This window comes from Megalobrama amblycephala, linkage group LG2 (genome assembly GCF_018812025.1).
Source record: "Megalobrama amblycephala isolate DHTTF-2021 linkage group LG2, ASM1881202v1, whole genome shotgun sequence".
Lineage (NCBI taxonomy): Eukaryota > Metazoa > Chordata > Actinopteri > Cypriniformes > Xenocyprididae > Megalobrama > Megalobrama amblycephala.
The window spans coordinates 11,374,781-11,389,860 of NC_063045.1; the positions used below are offsets into that span (position 1 = coordinate 11,374,781).

Genomic DNA, 15,080 nt, shown 5'->3' on the forward strand with positions numbered 1-15,080 from the left:
GATCCCGGATATATACTCCTGGCCACTATTTGCATGCAGCATCAAGTTTCATCTCACTGTGTCTGCTGTGCCTCACCCTCATCCCTACTATTTGCATATCACATGACTTCCTTAGAATAACAAGTACTGAATACACAACATAATTCAATATAATATTTAGACAACTTTTATGTGTTCATGCTTCATATAAATGTCTTTAAAAATGTGTCATGATGACAAAAGCTTCCCAAATAACAGATCCTGGGGAGAGAGAGAGAGAGAGAGAAAGAGAACGAGAAAGAGAACGAGAAAGAGAAAGAGAAAGAGAGGGAGGGGTGTTGGGCTGAACAAAGTATGTAAACTCTTAGAAACTTTCAGAACGAACTATAACGGAACTATATTCATATCAGTTTTCTTGCTTATAGATGTTTTTTTAAATTATCATATGGATTTTTTTTTACTACTGAAGATGTGATGGATCATGTGAATTAGCCTACCCTACATATGAGAATGGATTTTCTTTTTCTAAGTGGAGTACCAGATCGATGTTTTGGTTTTTTTTTGTTTTTTTGCACGCACTCAGTTTTTCTCGTCATGTTTGCCTGTATATCGTTGAGTGTTTATTGAGAAATATTTAGAAAAATGATCCACAGCTTATCTTTCATCTGCCTGTGTTTATTGCTATCAAATGGTACATATCCTAATAAACATAATTTTAAAAAAAATAATTTAAAAAACTGCAAAACTGTTTCTAAAAATGTTTCTGTTTTATTTGTTCAGGCACAATTTGTAACGCTGTTAGTTTGAAAACTCTTTCCATGGTGTTAATTATTTAGTGCAATCTTTTTGTCCTAATTGATCTTCCTCAATATTATATTTGATCTTAAACAGGTAGGCTACTACCTAAATGGAGCTTGTTTTTTTTGTTGTTGTTTTTTTTTTCAGGTGTGTTTGGTGATTCAGATGAAGTGAAGTCAGTGTCAGTGACTGAAGGAGATTCTGTCACTTTAAACACTGATGTTAAAGTACAGCAAGAAGATCAGATATTATGGATGTTTGGACCTCGAGAGACTCGTATAGCTGAAATACACAGACAGAACATCTATATGTCTGACAGTAATGAGATATTCAGAGACAGACTCCAGATGGACAGTCAAACTGGATCTCTGACCATCAGAAACATCAGAACTGAACACTCTGGACTTTATAAACTAACAATCATCAGAAACAGAGGAACTTCATACAAGAGATTCAGTGTTACTGTGTATGGTGAGTAAATTATTCTCATGATGATTCAGACAGTGATGATATTTAAAAATAAAACCTTCTTATTCATCTCTGTTTATTCATAAGTATTTAATAACTGACAAAAGTTGAACCAATACAGCCATTTCCTACAACCTGTTCATACAAAAAAATGTTAATGTACTATTCTTTTGTACTTCCTGAAGAAAATACAAGGAAGAAAAACAATAGTTTTGAAGTTGTACACTGTAAAAAATTAGAATTTTAAGGAAAATAACTGATTTTTATTTTACAGTCATTTTCTTTTCTTTTAAATTATACTCCAAACTCTGTAAAATTGCAAACAATATATGTAAATGAACAACTCTGCTGTTATTTTAAGCATTATGACATTCAAAAAGATTACAGTAATTCATGTTTTTTACAGAAAATTTACTGTATTTTTATACAGTATTTTTTTGGTTTTCTTAAATTACAAACAAATGAATGTAAAATTACCAAAATAATCAGTCATAAAACAGTAACAAAACAGTTAAATGATAAAACGGTCAAATGAATGGCAACCAAAAAACCCCCCATAAAATTAAAGTAAAATATCCTAATTTAAATAAACCGAAAACACTGTTTTTTAAACAGGTATTTCCTGAATTATTACAATAAAATACCTTCACTTTAAAAAATTCATTAAAAAAAACAGTCAATGACTGGCAGCTGTTACAATACTAGTGGTGGATGAAGCACACAACGAGGAGATAAGATCAAACAAGTCTTTTTACTTGATAATCCAACTGGAGAATACAGGAACAGGACAGGAACATACACCATAGCATATACAGAACAACACCCGACAACCACCTGAACAGAAACAGGAACTTAACCCTCTACCGCACGCATTATGATAAATCTATAAAAAAAAAATTTGACTCTTTCTTTTCTTAGAATGGCTTAACTTAAAGTGCTGTAAAAAAAAAAAAAAATTGGAAAAAAATATTATTTTAAGGTACTTTATGAGCTGTTGCCATATGGGACAACATCTCATAAAGTATCATAAAGCCATATTTATGAGATGTTGCCAGACAACAACGTACAATAGTGGAAGTAAATTAGAATAAGTGTAAGTGTATATAGTTAATATTTTTCTTCAGAAATGTTGTTTGTATTGAATCAATTGGTGCTATTATAAGCTTTAGCAGTAAATATAAACAACACCTTATACTTATTTTCCAACATCTTGGGCTTTTATTTATTCTATTCTCCTTTTGCTGAATAATGCTTTATATTCTTTGAATTTCATTACGTTTTTCGTGAATATTATTTAAATTGCAAATGTAGACAGTTAAAAACAAATCTAATACTGTTCATCATGTATCATAAAACATTGACATAAAACCAAAAACATTGCAGTTCATGAAAATTAAACATTACGCAATCTTATGAGAGGAAGGTTATGAACATGAACCCCCCCCCAATCCTTCAAATTTCACCTTTTTTCTGTATGAAACATCAAAAAGCATTTTTTTTTTCAGAGGTGAGACACATGTACACATCACATTTGGTGCACTTCACCCTAACAATACACTTACAGCCACTTGCACCTGCTTTTTTGAGACACAATGGTGGGCCAGTGGTAGATCTGGGCCAGTATACTGGCTGTGGTGGCAGGTCTCCGATGTTGATTTAATCCATAATACAAATGTCATGGCAGTCCTTAACATACAACTAATCAACATTATATCACTAGCATTAATGTTGTTATTGTTATAGCTTAACAGACTGCAGCTGGCCTTTGCTAGCTATCTAACCTATTATAATAATCTCATTCCATTATTGCACAGTGTTGCCATATGGCAACACAGACATTTTCTCGATTTACCAAAAACTAATTTCATAAAAACTTTTTTGAGTGGTGAATATGTCATCATAACTTACCTGAGATGATGTTAACATTTTTTTTGTGAATGTGACATGGGAGGGTCCTTGTTTGTTACTGACATTTTAGTTTGCTTTCAGCAACTATACCGACAAGAGACGGCAGTCTGTCAGAAATCGCGCCACAGAAAAAATTGCATGTCATGTGACTTAACCAAAGCACATCGTTGGCTAAACTAAGGTCTTCTCTTACCAACAAAAACAAAGAGAATGTTCTCTTAAAGAGATACAGTAGTGGCAAGGAAATGAACACAAAGAGTATGTTGCCATATGGCAACACTATGCGGTAGAGGGTTAAATAGACAGACTAATGAACTCAAATGACAAACAGCTGTGATGAATTGGATTAGCGTCCATGGATACTGATTGTGGCGGGAAACTAGAACAAAGGAACACGTGACAGATGACAACAAACAAACTGAAAGTCCATGTGCATGTAACATTACGCCCCCTCCCGGAAAGGCACGTCCTCACGCCATAAAGCGAGGGGAAGATGAAGATGGGATGCAGATGACGATGTAGGAGGTGGTTCAGGAGGCGGACGGCTCACCGGGAGGAGGCGGAATGAGGGAGTCCAGGGTGGTGCAGGAGGTGGTGAAGTATGGTGGATGGCCTTAAACAGGGGCTGCAGGATGTTGCCCCATGGCGGAGCTGATGGAGGGAGGAGCCATGGAAAGTAGTTGTTGACCACCATGGGGAGGACCGCAGTCAACGACGGCGAGGATGGAGCCCACCACGTAGTCGACGTGCTGAGGTGGTGGCGAGATGGTGATGATCCAAGCGGCCGCAACGGAGCCGCAGTGACGACCTCCGGCGATCGAGGAGGGGATCCGGAGGTCTAAAGACGCGTTTGAGCGACCGAGGGCGGAGACGGAGCCTGAGGTAGGGTGGAGCAAGCCGTAGTAGAAGGGGTGGAGGACCAGATAGCAGCGGATGGTCCGTAGGTCCACAGCGGAGGCGCAGCGATATCTGACCCAGGTGGAGCCGACGTTCTGAGGGAGTCCAACGTGGTTGTAAGGCCGATGGTCACCTCCGAGGTCGAGGGTGGAAGGAACGAAGGCGCAGGAGTCAGGGCGATGGATGGAGGCAGCTCGAGACCGTCCAAAGCTGGAGGCGGAGCTTCGGGCTCCTCGTGCCCAGGAGGAGACGGATCCCGGCAGGCCTGAGACGGTACCACGCTACTGAGAGGAGATGGTGTTGAGGGACTGAAGGGAGACGTAGATGACTGGATGGCACAGATGGTTGTGGGCTGAGAAACAGGCTGAAGTGTACTCGTGGGCTGCTGGAGCGGGCTCGGCGGAGGCTGGAGTTCTATTCTATGAGTATCTCTTCCAGACCCTCGAGGTCCACCAACACTCCCTCGGCGATGGTAGGTTCGGCCAGCTCACACACCTGGTCAGGTTCACGCTGCTCGAGCTCCGTGGCGATGTGACCCCCGATCCCTCTTGTTTGCGTGGGCGGCTCAATTGCGGCGCTCTCAGTCGTTCTACCTGCGGTGGGCTCAGGTCGAAAATCTTCGCCGTCTGGGTGGTTCTGGCTGGGCACTGGCTGGGGAGTGGGGCTGGCGGTAACTCCGACGGTGAATGCTGATCCACAGGACACCAGCACCCACTCCACATGAGACATGAAGCTCCCTCGAGGACCCTCCCTGGACAGCTGTGCTCGTGTGGTGTTGTTAAGTCCAACATACAGGAATGAGCACAGACAGTAGTCCGGGAAGGTGGTTAGATGTGCAAGATCCAAATATTCCTCCAAATGTCTTTCGAGGGAGCTTTCTCCCTGCTTAAGGCACATTAGTGCAACGCATGGTGTAAGCAGGAGTGAAACATGGAAACAAAAACACTGAACACGAACACGAAAACGAAAAAGAAAATTCTACCAACAAACACGTCGCTTACTGTATTGTTTGGGTGTTCTGTTACAATACTAGTGGTGGATGAAGCACACGACGAGGAGATAAGATCAAACAAGTCTTTTTACAGGAACACAGGAACATACACCATAGCATATACAGGAACAACACCCAACAACCAACTGAACAGAAACAGGAACTTAAATAGACAGACTAATTAACTCAAATGACAAACAGCTGTGATGAATTGGATTAGTGTCCATGGATTGTGGCGGGAAACTAGAACAAAGGAACATGTGACAGATAACAACAAACAAACTGAAAGTCCATGTGCATGTAACAGCAGCAGTAGCTGCCGAACAAAAACTGTAAAATTAAATTAAAATCCTAATTTAAATAAAGTACAAAAAAAGGTTATCATAAATTTTTAATTTACAGGTATTTCCTGATTTGATTCAAATGACTGGCAACAACAGACCACTAACAGATCTCTCTAGAGCTCAGCATCTTCACTTATTACAGTCCAGGCTTTATTTCTTTTAGACGAAGTTAACAAAGATTTAGATGTTGATGTTTTATTGAAAAATAAAGTTTGAAGTCACAGTTATGGAGGTAAGCATTTGCTTTAGTTGAGCTTTTGACCCTTGATTTTTTTATGTTAGTTTTTTTTTTTCTGACTGTTTTAACTGTATTTGTGATGCACATTTGTTAAAAACAAAAAATGCAGGAGAATCACTGAGTGGAAGATTTTGGCTGCTTATTGATGATAGAGTTATCATGAAGTGGCCTGATTCACTGATATCACATAGTGTCAAAGCTCTGAGTATATTAACTGTTAATTTTATATGATTTACTGTAACCTTGTGATATTGTGGAATCATATTATAATAACCTGGGATTCTGATTTTTAAGTCATTATGCAGAAAATGTTTTCAGCCATGTTTTTTATTGAATTAATTTTTTATTATCACCATTGTTGAGATTCATACTATGATTCTTGATGTCTGTGTGAGTCTTGGCAAAGCATTTTCTGCATAATGATTTAATAAAATTGTTTATAGTATCACAGCACTGCAATAGTATTGGCACGTGAAATTAACAACTAATATTAAACTATTTAGTCATAGATGAGACTCTAGTATCAGCGAATCAGACCACTTCATAATGACCATATCAAAAAGTTTTTCTTTCTTTTTTTTTGTTTGCTATAAAAAACATGTATCAGAAACACACAGTTAAAGCAGCCAGAGAAACACTATTGTTAAAGAGTCAAGGGTCAAGAGCTCAAATAAAGCAAACACTGATCACCAGAGTGGTGTCTTTAAACTTTATTATTTTCAATAAAATATCAAACCTCTGTGAATTATCAACAGGAACTTTAGTATAAAAGAAAATGAGTCTGGACTGTAATAAGTGAAGATGCTGAGATCTTGAGAGATCTGTTAGTGTTTAATGTTCTGTTGGGATTTAAAGGGTTTCTGTATCTTCTGTTTTGTGGGCCATCATTGAGCTGAAGAGAAGAGCCTGTGCTTCAGTCCAGGATGAGCCAGAAAACATTGGTGTTATGCTGCATGTTGCTTAATTTCAAACATAGTAACATATAGTTATATTAATTCGTTCATGTGTGCTCTTTCTGGTTAAATGTAAGAGATTCACATTATAGTGAATGTGTTTTGTTAGTAACAATTCAGGATATACCTATAAAACAACAGTGTTTTTTCTGTAAGAGTGTTTTGCACTTTATTTAAATTAGGATATTTTACATTTATTTTACAGACTTTGTTTGGCAGCCGTTGCTGAAAGTAATTTTTTTACCATTGTTTATTATATATAATTCAGGGAATACCTGTAAAATAAGTGTTTTGTTTAAAAAAATTATGAAAATTTCTGTTAAAGTTTTTTACACTTTATTTAAGTTACAATATTTTACTTTAATTTTACAGTTTTTGTTTGGCAGCCATAGCTGACAGTCATTCACCTTTTTTTATGTTTTATTTTTTTACAGTGTAGCTGCAAACCCACATTTAGAGAGAAAATAGAGATTAATTGTAAAGTACAGTTTCGATAAATAAATGGTTGTAAGCTCAAAAACCAATCATAATACTGTTTGCAATTCAATATAACCATTATGAGGAACCTCAATACATTTTGTAAATACTAATTATGTTTGTCAAAAATGGCTGCATTTAAGTTATACTTGTAAAGGTACTTGTCAAATATTTTTATATTTTATATTTTTCAGCTCATCTTCCCATACCTGTCATTTTCAGAGACTCTTCAGACTGTTCTTCATCAAGATTATCAAGCCAGAATTGTACATTGGTGTGTTCAGTGTTGAATGGAGGTCATGTGACTCTCTCCTGGTACAAAGGAAACAGTTTATTGTCCAGCATCAGTGTGTCTGATCTCAGCATCAGTCTCTCTCTACCTCTGGAGGTGAAATATCAGGATAAAAACACCTACAGCTGTGTGCTGAACAATCCCATCAGACACCAGTTTCAGCATCTGGACAACATCACTCAACTCTGTCAGCCATGTCCAGGTACAGCAGCATCTCATATTCTCAAATTTTATGTCAATTTGATTTGATGTCATCTATTTGCTAATATTCTCTTAAATATTGACTGTTCATTGTTAGCAGATGTTAGCATATTCAAATGTTTATCTAATAAAATGCAAACATTTGTCTTACATTGAAACTAATTGGCAGTTTAAAAATGTGCATGCTCTCAGTTTGTCCGATCAAAACATCCTGTTTCAATACACTCTAAAACAGGATGTGTTAATTAATACCACATTTTTTTGTGTTATTGCTATTTTAACACATTTTGTGTCATTTTAAGTTGATCATGTGTAAAAAGAAAGAGAGAGAGAGAGTGAAACAACACTGTGTCCAACACAACATGTGTTAACTATCATCCAATCACATTGCTGCTACGTCACTCCTCAAGCTGTTAAGCAAGTTTGCGCCTCTTTCTTCATCGGTGAATGACTTGTGTTCATTTTGACATAATGTTTGTCATTTGACATCATTTTAACACAGTAAAATGTGTCAGGAAGGTGATCTGCTGTTAACAAGCAGAATCAAAGGAGAAAATCACAATTTATAAGTCACCATCACAGAGGTCAGGGTTTGCTTTAGTTGGGCTCTTGACCCTTGACTTTTTAATATTACATTTTGTTGGGGCTGTTGTCAAATGGGTTATAACAACCAGACAAGTAAAGAGAAAAGATGATCAGGTGGTGTTGGTTATGTTTTCACATAGTCATTATTTGACCTGAATCACCTGTTGTGTTGATTTTAACACATCTGTTTTAAGAGTGTAGGAAATACATTAACATAGTGAAACAAATTTTTCATCAAATAAATACTTTAATAAATACTGCAGGACATCATGTAGTGAGCTGTAAAGCACATATAAGCGTATTTATGATTATATATATATATATATATATATATATATATATATATATATATAGGTACTTTAACACATGTGAAGCACTAATGTTTTCTCTGTATGTGTATTACAGAACCAAAGCGTTCACATCACATGTTGCTTATAGCTGTTACTGTAGTGCCACTGGTAATCTTAACTCTATTTGCATGTGTGATGTACTACCAGAAAAACTATAAACAACCAGGCAAGTATTCACAGGCAAAAATAAAATATAAGAGCCAAAAGAATATTTTAATATGCAGTTACTTATGTGTATGTACGTTTATTAAATGTCTGATTATTATTAAAACAGTTGAGACTTGTGATGAAGAGATTACGTATTACGCTGAAACAACATTCTCTACACATCAGCTTCAGTGTATGGTAAAATACTGTTGTATTACTATATGAACTGTGCATGTTTTCAGTATGTATACTCCCTTGGCTTCTTTAAATTCCTGCAGTCTTTGGTGTGTGTGTGAGGTTTTTATCACTCATTTGTGGGAATTAGAGCTGTTATTTTACTGTCCTTTACTTTTATACTTCAGTATGGCTTGTGTTTTTACAACCATCTTGATCTAATTTTTGATTCTGGTTCTGTTTTCTTGCAGGCTGTCTATGTAGAAGATCGCACAGTGTACTCACCTGTTGTGATATGAATTTAAGGTCCAACTGATTGTGTTTTATTGTTATCCTTAAGATCAAGGCAAGGAATTCTGGCTACTCACCCAAACTGATTTCTTGATATCATTAATGTTTTACTCTTATTACATTTAATTTAGGAGTGTAAGATAAACAGAACCTCAGATAGTTTGATCTCCTGGGATATGGACAGTACAAACACATACACCTACAGTATTTGTCTCCACACCCCACAGAGTGAAGTTGTGGGAAAACTTCATCCTGTCCTTCCTTTCACTTTTGTTCCTTCTCCCCCACTTCCTTCCCTTTACACATTCTTCCCTTCATTCTGTTCATTTAGAAAGATAATATAAAAATAATAATGTTTTGTCAATGCAAGTGAATTAACAGTAATTTTTGATATAATTTAAAATGACTCAGTGCGACTAGTACAGTGGTCTCGTCTACATGGAAGTAAACCAAACGGTAATAAAGGTTTTAAGAGTTTAGAGATACGTTATCTATCGTGGATGTGCCCCTTTTCCAGGGTCCTTCATCCAAACTACCTCCTGTTCCACAACAAGGTGCGAATTCCCTATAGGTCTGTGACCCTACACTCAAATTCTGGAATGATAAACTTCTGTCTGAAAGCGAGACTCAGCAGAACTATGTTTCCACCCACACACCTGTTGGAAATGTAAACTAAAACTTTGTCTGGCTAAATATTCCTCTTTTTTCCACAGATATTTTTTGTTTGGCTTAGACCTTGTCATGTTTTTTTTACAGTAAAACACTGTTGCCAGAAATTTACTGCTGATTGTACAGTATGTTACTGTAACGATACCATGAGTTAAATTAAAACTTGTTACCTCATTTCATTTGCAGAAAACAACTGCCTTTAATTTCTATCACCAATGTCTCTTGATCTTCTCCTGAACCTAAGCACAGGCTCTACTCTTCAGCACAATGGTGACCCACAAAACTCAATTTTACAAAAGTGTCCAAAAGTGTGAATTATGGGATAACGAGCACAGCAATGTATCATGTATCATTATGTTTGTAGCGGGATCCAATTAAAATGTACAATATAGCCTATTTCAATTCAGACCTAGATATTATTACTATTACTCCACTAGGTCTAAAATATATTGTTCACTCCAAACATGATGATCTTAAATTTATTAATTATTAATTTACTATTAATAAATGTGTAAAGTTGCATAAAATGGAAATACTCAATAATGTAGGCTAACTACATTACCTCAGATGGTTGAATGGTTGGATTCCACAACATGTAAAATAAAACATATATAAGACAATGCAACATTTACTGTAGGAGCCATACAATTTACTGATTACTTAATTTAAAAAACTTCTATTGCGCTTCTGATTTGGCAGTGAAAATCGCCGATTTTGGGTGTGTAAGATGTGAAGGATTCTATGGTCCAGTTAGTATTTTCACCCCATAATGGCGGCCGCGCTACCGGAGCGCCATCTAATGGCTGTTACCCAAAAAATATCAAAGTGTGCCTCTTGGGTTCTAAGCTCTTTGGCAGTGTGCAAAACAGCTTGGAGGTAATAGCTGGTAATGAATCTGCTGATGAATTAACAAAAAATGCTTTAAAAAGGGAAGTAATAGATTTTTATGTTTCTTTAAGTAAATGTGAAGTTAAAACTATTATTAAGAAAAATATATTAATGATATCACAATGTGTTATAATTACTAGGATGAGACTCGGACACAGGATTTAATGCTTTATTGTTTATAACTGGAATACATGAGACTGGTCTGTGTGGGAACTGTGGGGAGAAAGAAACAGTGAAGCATGCAATATATGATTGTAAAAGGTATGATGAAGAAAAACAAGAATTAATATAATTTTTAAACAAAAAAGGCAAGGTAAATAAGTATTTGGAATATTTATTAGGATATGATTTTAATAGAGATAGAATGTATCTATAATCATACAAAGATTATCCATTCCTATGGGGATTATTACAACATCTCATGCTTTTATTATATTATATAACTTTGTCCTTCAGTACAGCTGCACTGAACCAGTACTGTTTGTCAGCCGCATACTTAAAGGATGTCTCACTTCAGAAAGGTAACCATTACAAAACTGACCATTAGTATTTCTTGTGAAGTGTAAATTATAATTTCTTTATAACTTTGAAATGCTTTGTTTTTTTTGTTTTTTTACTGAAATGTGGCAGCTTCAATGGCATATGCCATTGTCCTTCTTTCCAGTTTCACTTAATCCTACATGTGAAACCTGCCATGGCAGAACTGTGGACATTGTTGTTCTTGTATGATAAATTGCTTGTCATGCTTTTCATTTGTAAGGCACTTTGGAAAAACCCTAAAGATTCGTGCATGAACTCTCACTGGGCATCTATAACGATGAATGCACATAATGACAAAAATGTGACCTTAAATGCCATTAAAGACAAAATATGATTGTAAATAAAACCACTCAGTGTTGTCTTGTCTCACAACACTGTCGCCATTCAGAATATGCCAGTTTCCAGAAGGTGTTGTATTGTGCTGTGAGCTCCTGTGAGCTTCACAGATAAGGCTTTCTGAAATGTGGTCTCAGATCTTCTCTTGAAGTGTTGCTAACATTTCAACAGTCCTTCCCAGCTAACAAAAATACAGTTGTGCTCAGAATTATTGGCACCCTTGGTAAATATGATCAAAGATGACTGTAAAAATAAATCTGCATTGTTTATCCTTTTGATCTTTAATTCATAAAATTAGCAAAAATCTAACCTTTCATTGAAGGAAAAGAATTAAAAATGGGAGGGAAATCATTATGAAATAAATGTTTTTTCTCCAAAACACATTGCGTTGGTCACAATTATTGGCACCCTTTTATTCAATACTTTTTTGCAACCTCCTTTTGTCAAGATAACAGCTCTGAGTCTTCTTCTATAATGCCTGATGAGTTTGGAGAACACCTGACCAGAGATCAGAGACCATTCCTTCATGCAGAATCTCTCCAGATCCTTCAGATTCCAGCTCCATGTTGGTGCTTCTTCTCTTCAGTTCACTCCAGCAAGGTTTACTTTTGCCTATTTTGTCACAGGTGGAAGTATTCAGAATATGATAGTGAATATGATGGGAAAGAATATGATGGGAAATGTAGAACAATGTAAAACTGATGGATGGAGTGCTCTCTAGTGGAGATCAAGGGCATTTCAGCTGGTGGTGATGACAGTCATGTTGAAGTGCTTTGTTGTTGGAAAGAACATTAATCATGGAGGACACCAGGTTCATTCTTATTTATTGGGAAAATCTTATTGAAGGGAAAATTATATTTAGCTTCCCATTCACAAAACATTTCATTTTTGGTCAAAAACAGGCTATTTTTGCTATGTATAAAACATACAATATACTTCAAATAATTACTTTTCTACTGTTGTGGAAAAACATGCTTTATAACTAGGAAAAACTGAAATAACCCATTGAACATGAAGATTTTATGCAATAGCCTAATTCAAGACATTTCTCCTCTCCTTATATTACCTTTTTGGCCAAAAAAAAGTTCTTTAAAGTTGAGTCAGGAATACTAAGATTCAAGAGTGTATGATGTTTGATTTTCAAGCACTGACATGTGACAACTCGCATTGCGCAGGTGCATTTCTCCGCTTTTGTTTTCATTATATCACAATCATTGTGTCATGGACTGAAGCCATGGCTGTTAAAAAAAAATCAAGCCTTTTATGTTAAATGACAAATTTCGTCATCATAATAAATAATTTTATAACTTTTTTGAAACTTTAAGCTGTTAAATTAAGATCACACTAATGGCTGCGTTCATTATCAAAGGCGATTCATCTGCGATATGAACGCGATATTGCGTGGCTTGTCAGTGAACTACGGCTCTGTCTATTAAATGCCGCTCCATTTGAAAGCAGGTGATAGCGATTTAGCGGTAATCAGGGAACCGCTTTTACTGACAAAATGCGCGTGACAATCACATGCAATATATCCCCCAGCCCTACGCACGTCTTTCACAAGGAACGTCACGGCAGAGATGGGCACTCGAGTTAAGCCGAGTTCAGACTGCACGATTTTCAAAGTAGTCAGGTCACTGTTCTTTTCACATTGCATGACTATCTTGGGGTCAGGGTATATTCTGGCAAACCATTTGCCAATCACGTGTAGCAATAGGCAAAGCAAACTGTTGTACACGCCGTTTACGAACACATGCTGGATAACTCGCAAAGCAAATCATCCGTTTCCCTTTTCCAAGCGCTATTTTGACGAAATGACTTGGATAAGGAATTGGAGAAACAAGAGGCGGGACAACAGTTGAACAATTTCAAAGTTAAAGTTCCTGCAAAATAGGTTTTAAATAAATCTGTAATAGCTCTATTAAAACAATAGAATTGTTTTAATCCAAATGTAACACTCTCTGGCAGATAAATCGCACTCTAGCTTAACAATGACGTTAGTTTATTCCATCAAAATATGAAAAGCATCCAGCGGCATGGGAATGACATGACCTCATCTTTATGTCTCAATCAAAAATAAATAAATAAATAAAATGTAAAAAAATAACTAGCCTACCTGACTGTGGAGTTGGTTAATTAATGGTATATACATAAATTTATCTCAGTTAATAATAATTAAAAAAAATCCTGCAGACTTCTGTGAAAATCACTGCATAATCACCTAATCTTGTTTATTTGTAATCATGAATAGCTATTTGAAATAACTGTAAACATAATATCAGTCTCATTTCCGTATCCAAATAAGATCATTTTAATCACAAATATATAGTAGCACCATGATATGTGCATGGTCATGTCTCCTTTTTCAATGCATTATTTAGGCTATGTGTTAGATGTTTTTCTGTTTCCTGACAGGCTGTGCATAATAAAGATTAAAACATATTAAAAATATAAATTATTGTAAATTAATTCACTCATTGAATACTTACAACATACATAATGTCAACCACACTTTTATTATCTCTAAAATGCTATCTTTATTCAATAATAAATACTGAATAATTTTTGGTGTTAAAGACTGTTTTGTGATTGGCATGGTTTGGTTAAATTCTTAAGAGAACTGGTGACATGAAATGTAATGGCTATCAGGCCATTGAAACTCAACCTTGAATTAGGCCTATAAAGAAGTTCACATATGGGCCACATCTTTTTTTATTATTTGGCTCACTATAATTATGAATGATGAATTATGTCCGTTTGGTTTTGTTTTGAATAAAAAGAAACTGGGATAGATCAATCCTGTGCCAGAAGAAATTTGTTGACTTGTATCACATAGGGTTAATGACACAGTCACAGGTGGAGATGAGCCAATTATTCTAGCCCATTTCTGGAGACAGAAGAATAAAAGGTACTCAAAGTTCTTCCTTCATATGTAATTATGACTTGAGGGTTTAGTCAGACAGCATTATTTTATTCTCTCAAAAAAAATATTTGAGCCTTTTTTTTTTTTTTTTTTTTTTTACAGTTTACAAATTTCAATATACTGTAGCAGAAATCACTCAAATTGGATGGGATCCTACAGTGTACATAAAGTGGATCAATATTAAAGTTGAATATGCCAAGTTGCCAACATTTTAAAATCATGATGGAATTTGTAAGGCCTAGGTGCAATATGGTGTGCATGTGTATCAGGCTGTCACATATAAACAGGGGAGGGAACACAGGACACATAACTGGCTAAATCTGTGACTTTCACTGCAGTGATTTGGAAAAAAAAAATTCATAACAAATCCATATTATGCATTTGTTTCAAACCTGTCAAAAATGTTACTTTGAGGTTCATACAAATGAATTACATTTTTATGTAAAGGTATAATTACTTGACTATTCCTAAATGCCAATCAGTTAGACCTCTCACAACAGTAATGTCCTAAACTCATGCCACACTAAAAGTCAATGTAAATCTCAGTGGATCTAATTCATCCTAAAATAATAAAAAGTAGATAGAATTATCAAAATGATGTTGCTTCCTTATGCAATAACATTAAGTACTGAAA

At 35.8% G+C, this 15,080-nt stretch overlaps 1 protein-coding gene across 2 annotated transcripts in view; it reads left to right on the plus strand.

Moving 5' to 3' along the window:
• LOC125263588 overlaps positions 1–9,947 on the plus strand; it is a 378,279-nt gene extending 368,332 nt beyond the window's left edge. Inside the window, exons 1-6 of one of the 2 annotated variants that reach the window (XM_048182644.1) lie at positions 341–670; positions 925–1,248; positions 7,248–7,547; positions 8,537–8,647; positions 8,756–8,826; positions 9,054–9,947. In XM_048182644.1, coding sequence (XP_048038601.1) covers positions 622–670; positions 925–1,248; positions 7,248–7,547; positions 8,537–8,647; positions 8,756–8,826; positions 9,054–9,101 — 903 coding nt within the window. In that variant the 5' untranslated portion in view covers positions 341–621 and the 3' untranslated portion in view covers positions 9,102–9,947. Of the gene's footprint in view, positions 1–340; positions 671–924; positions 1,249–7,247; positions 7,548–8,536; positions 8,648–8,755; positions 8,827–9,053 lie in introns of those variants that run through there. The other variant, XM_048182645.1, reaches the window with a different exon arrangement.
• Positions 9,948–15,080: the final 5,133 nt, after the last annotated feature.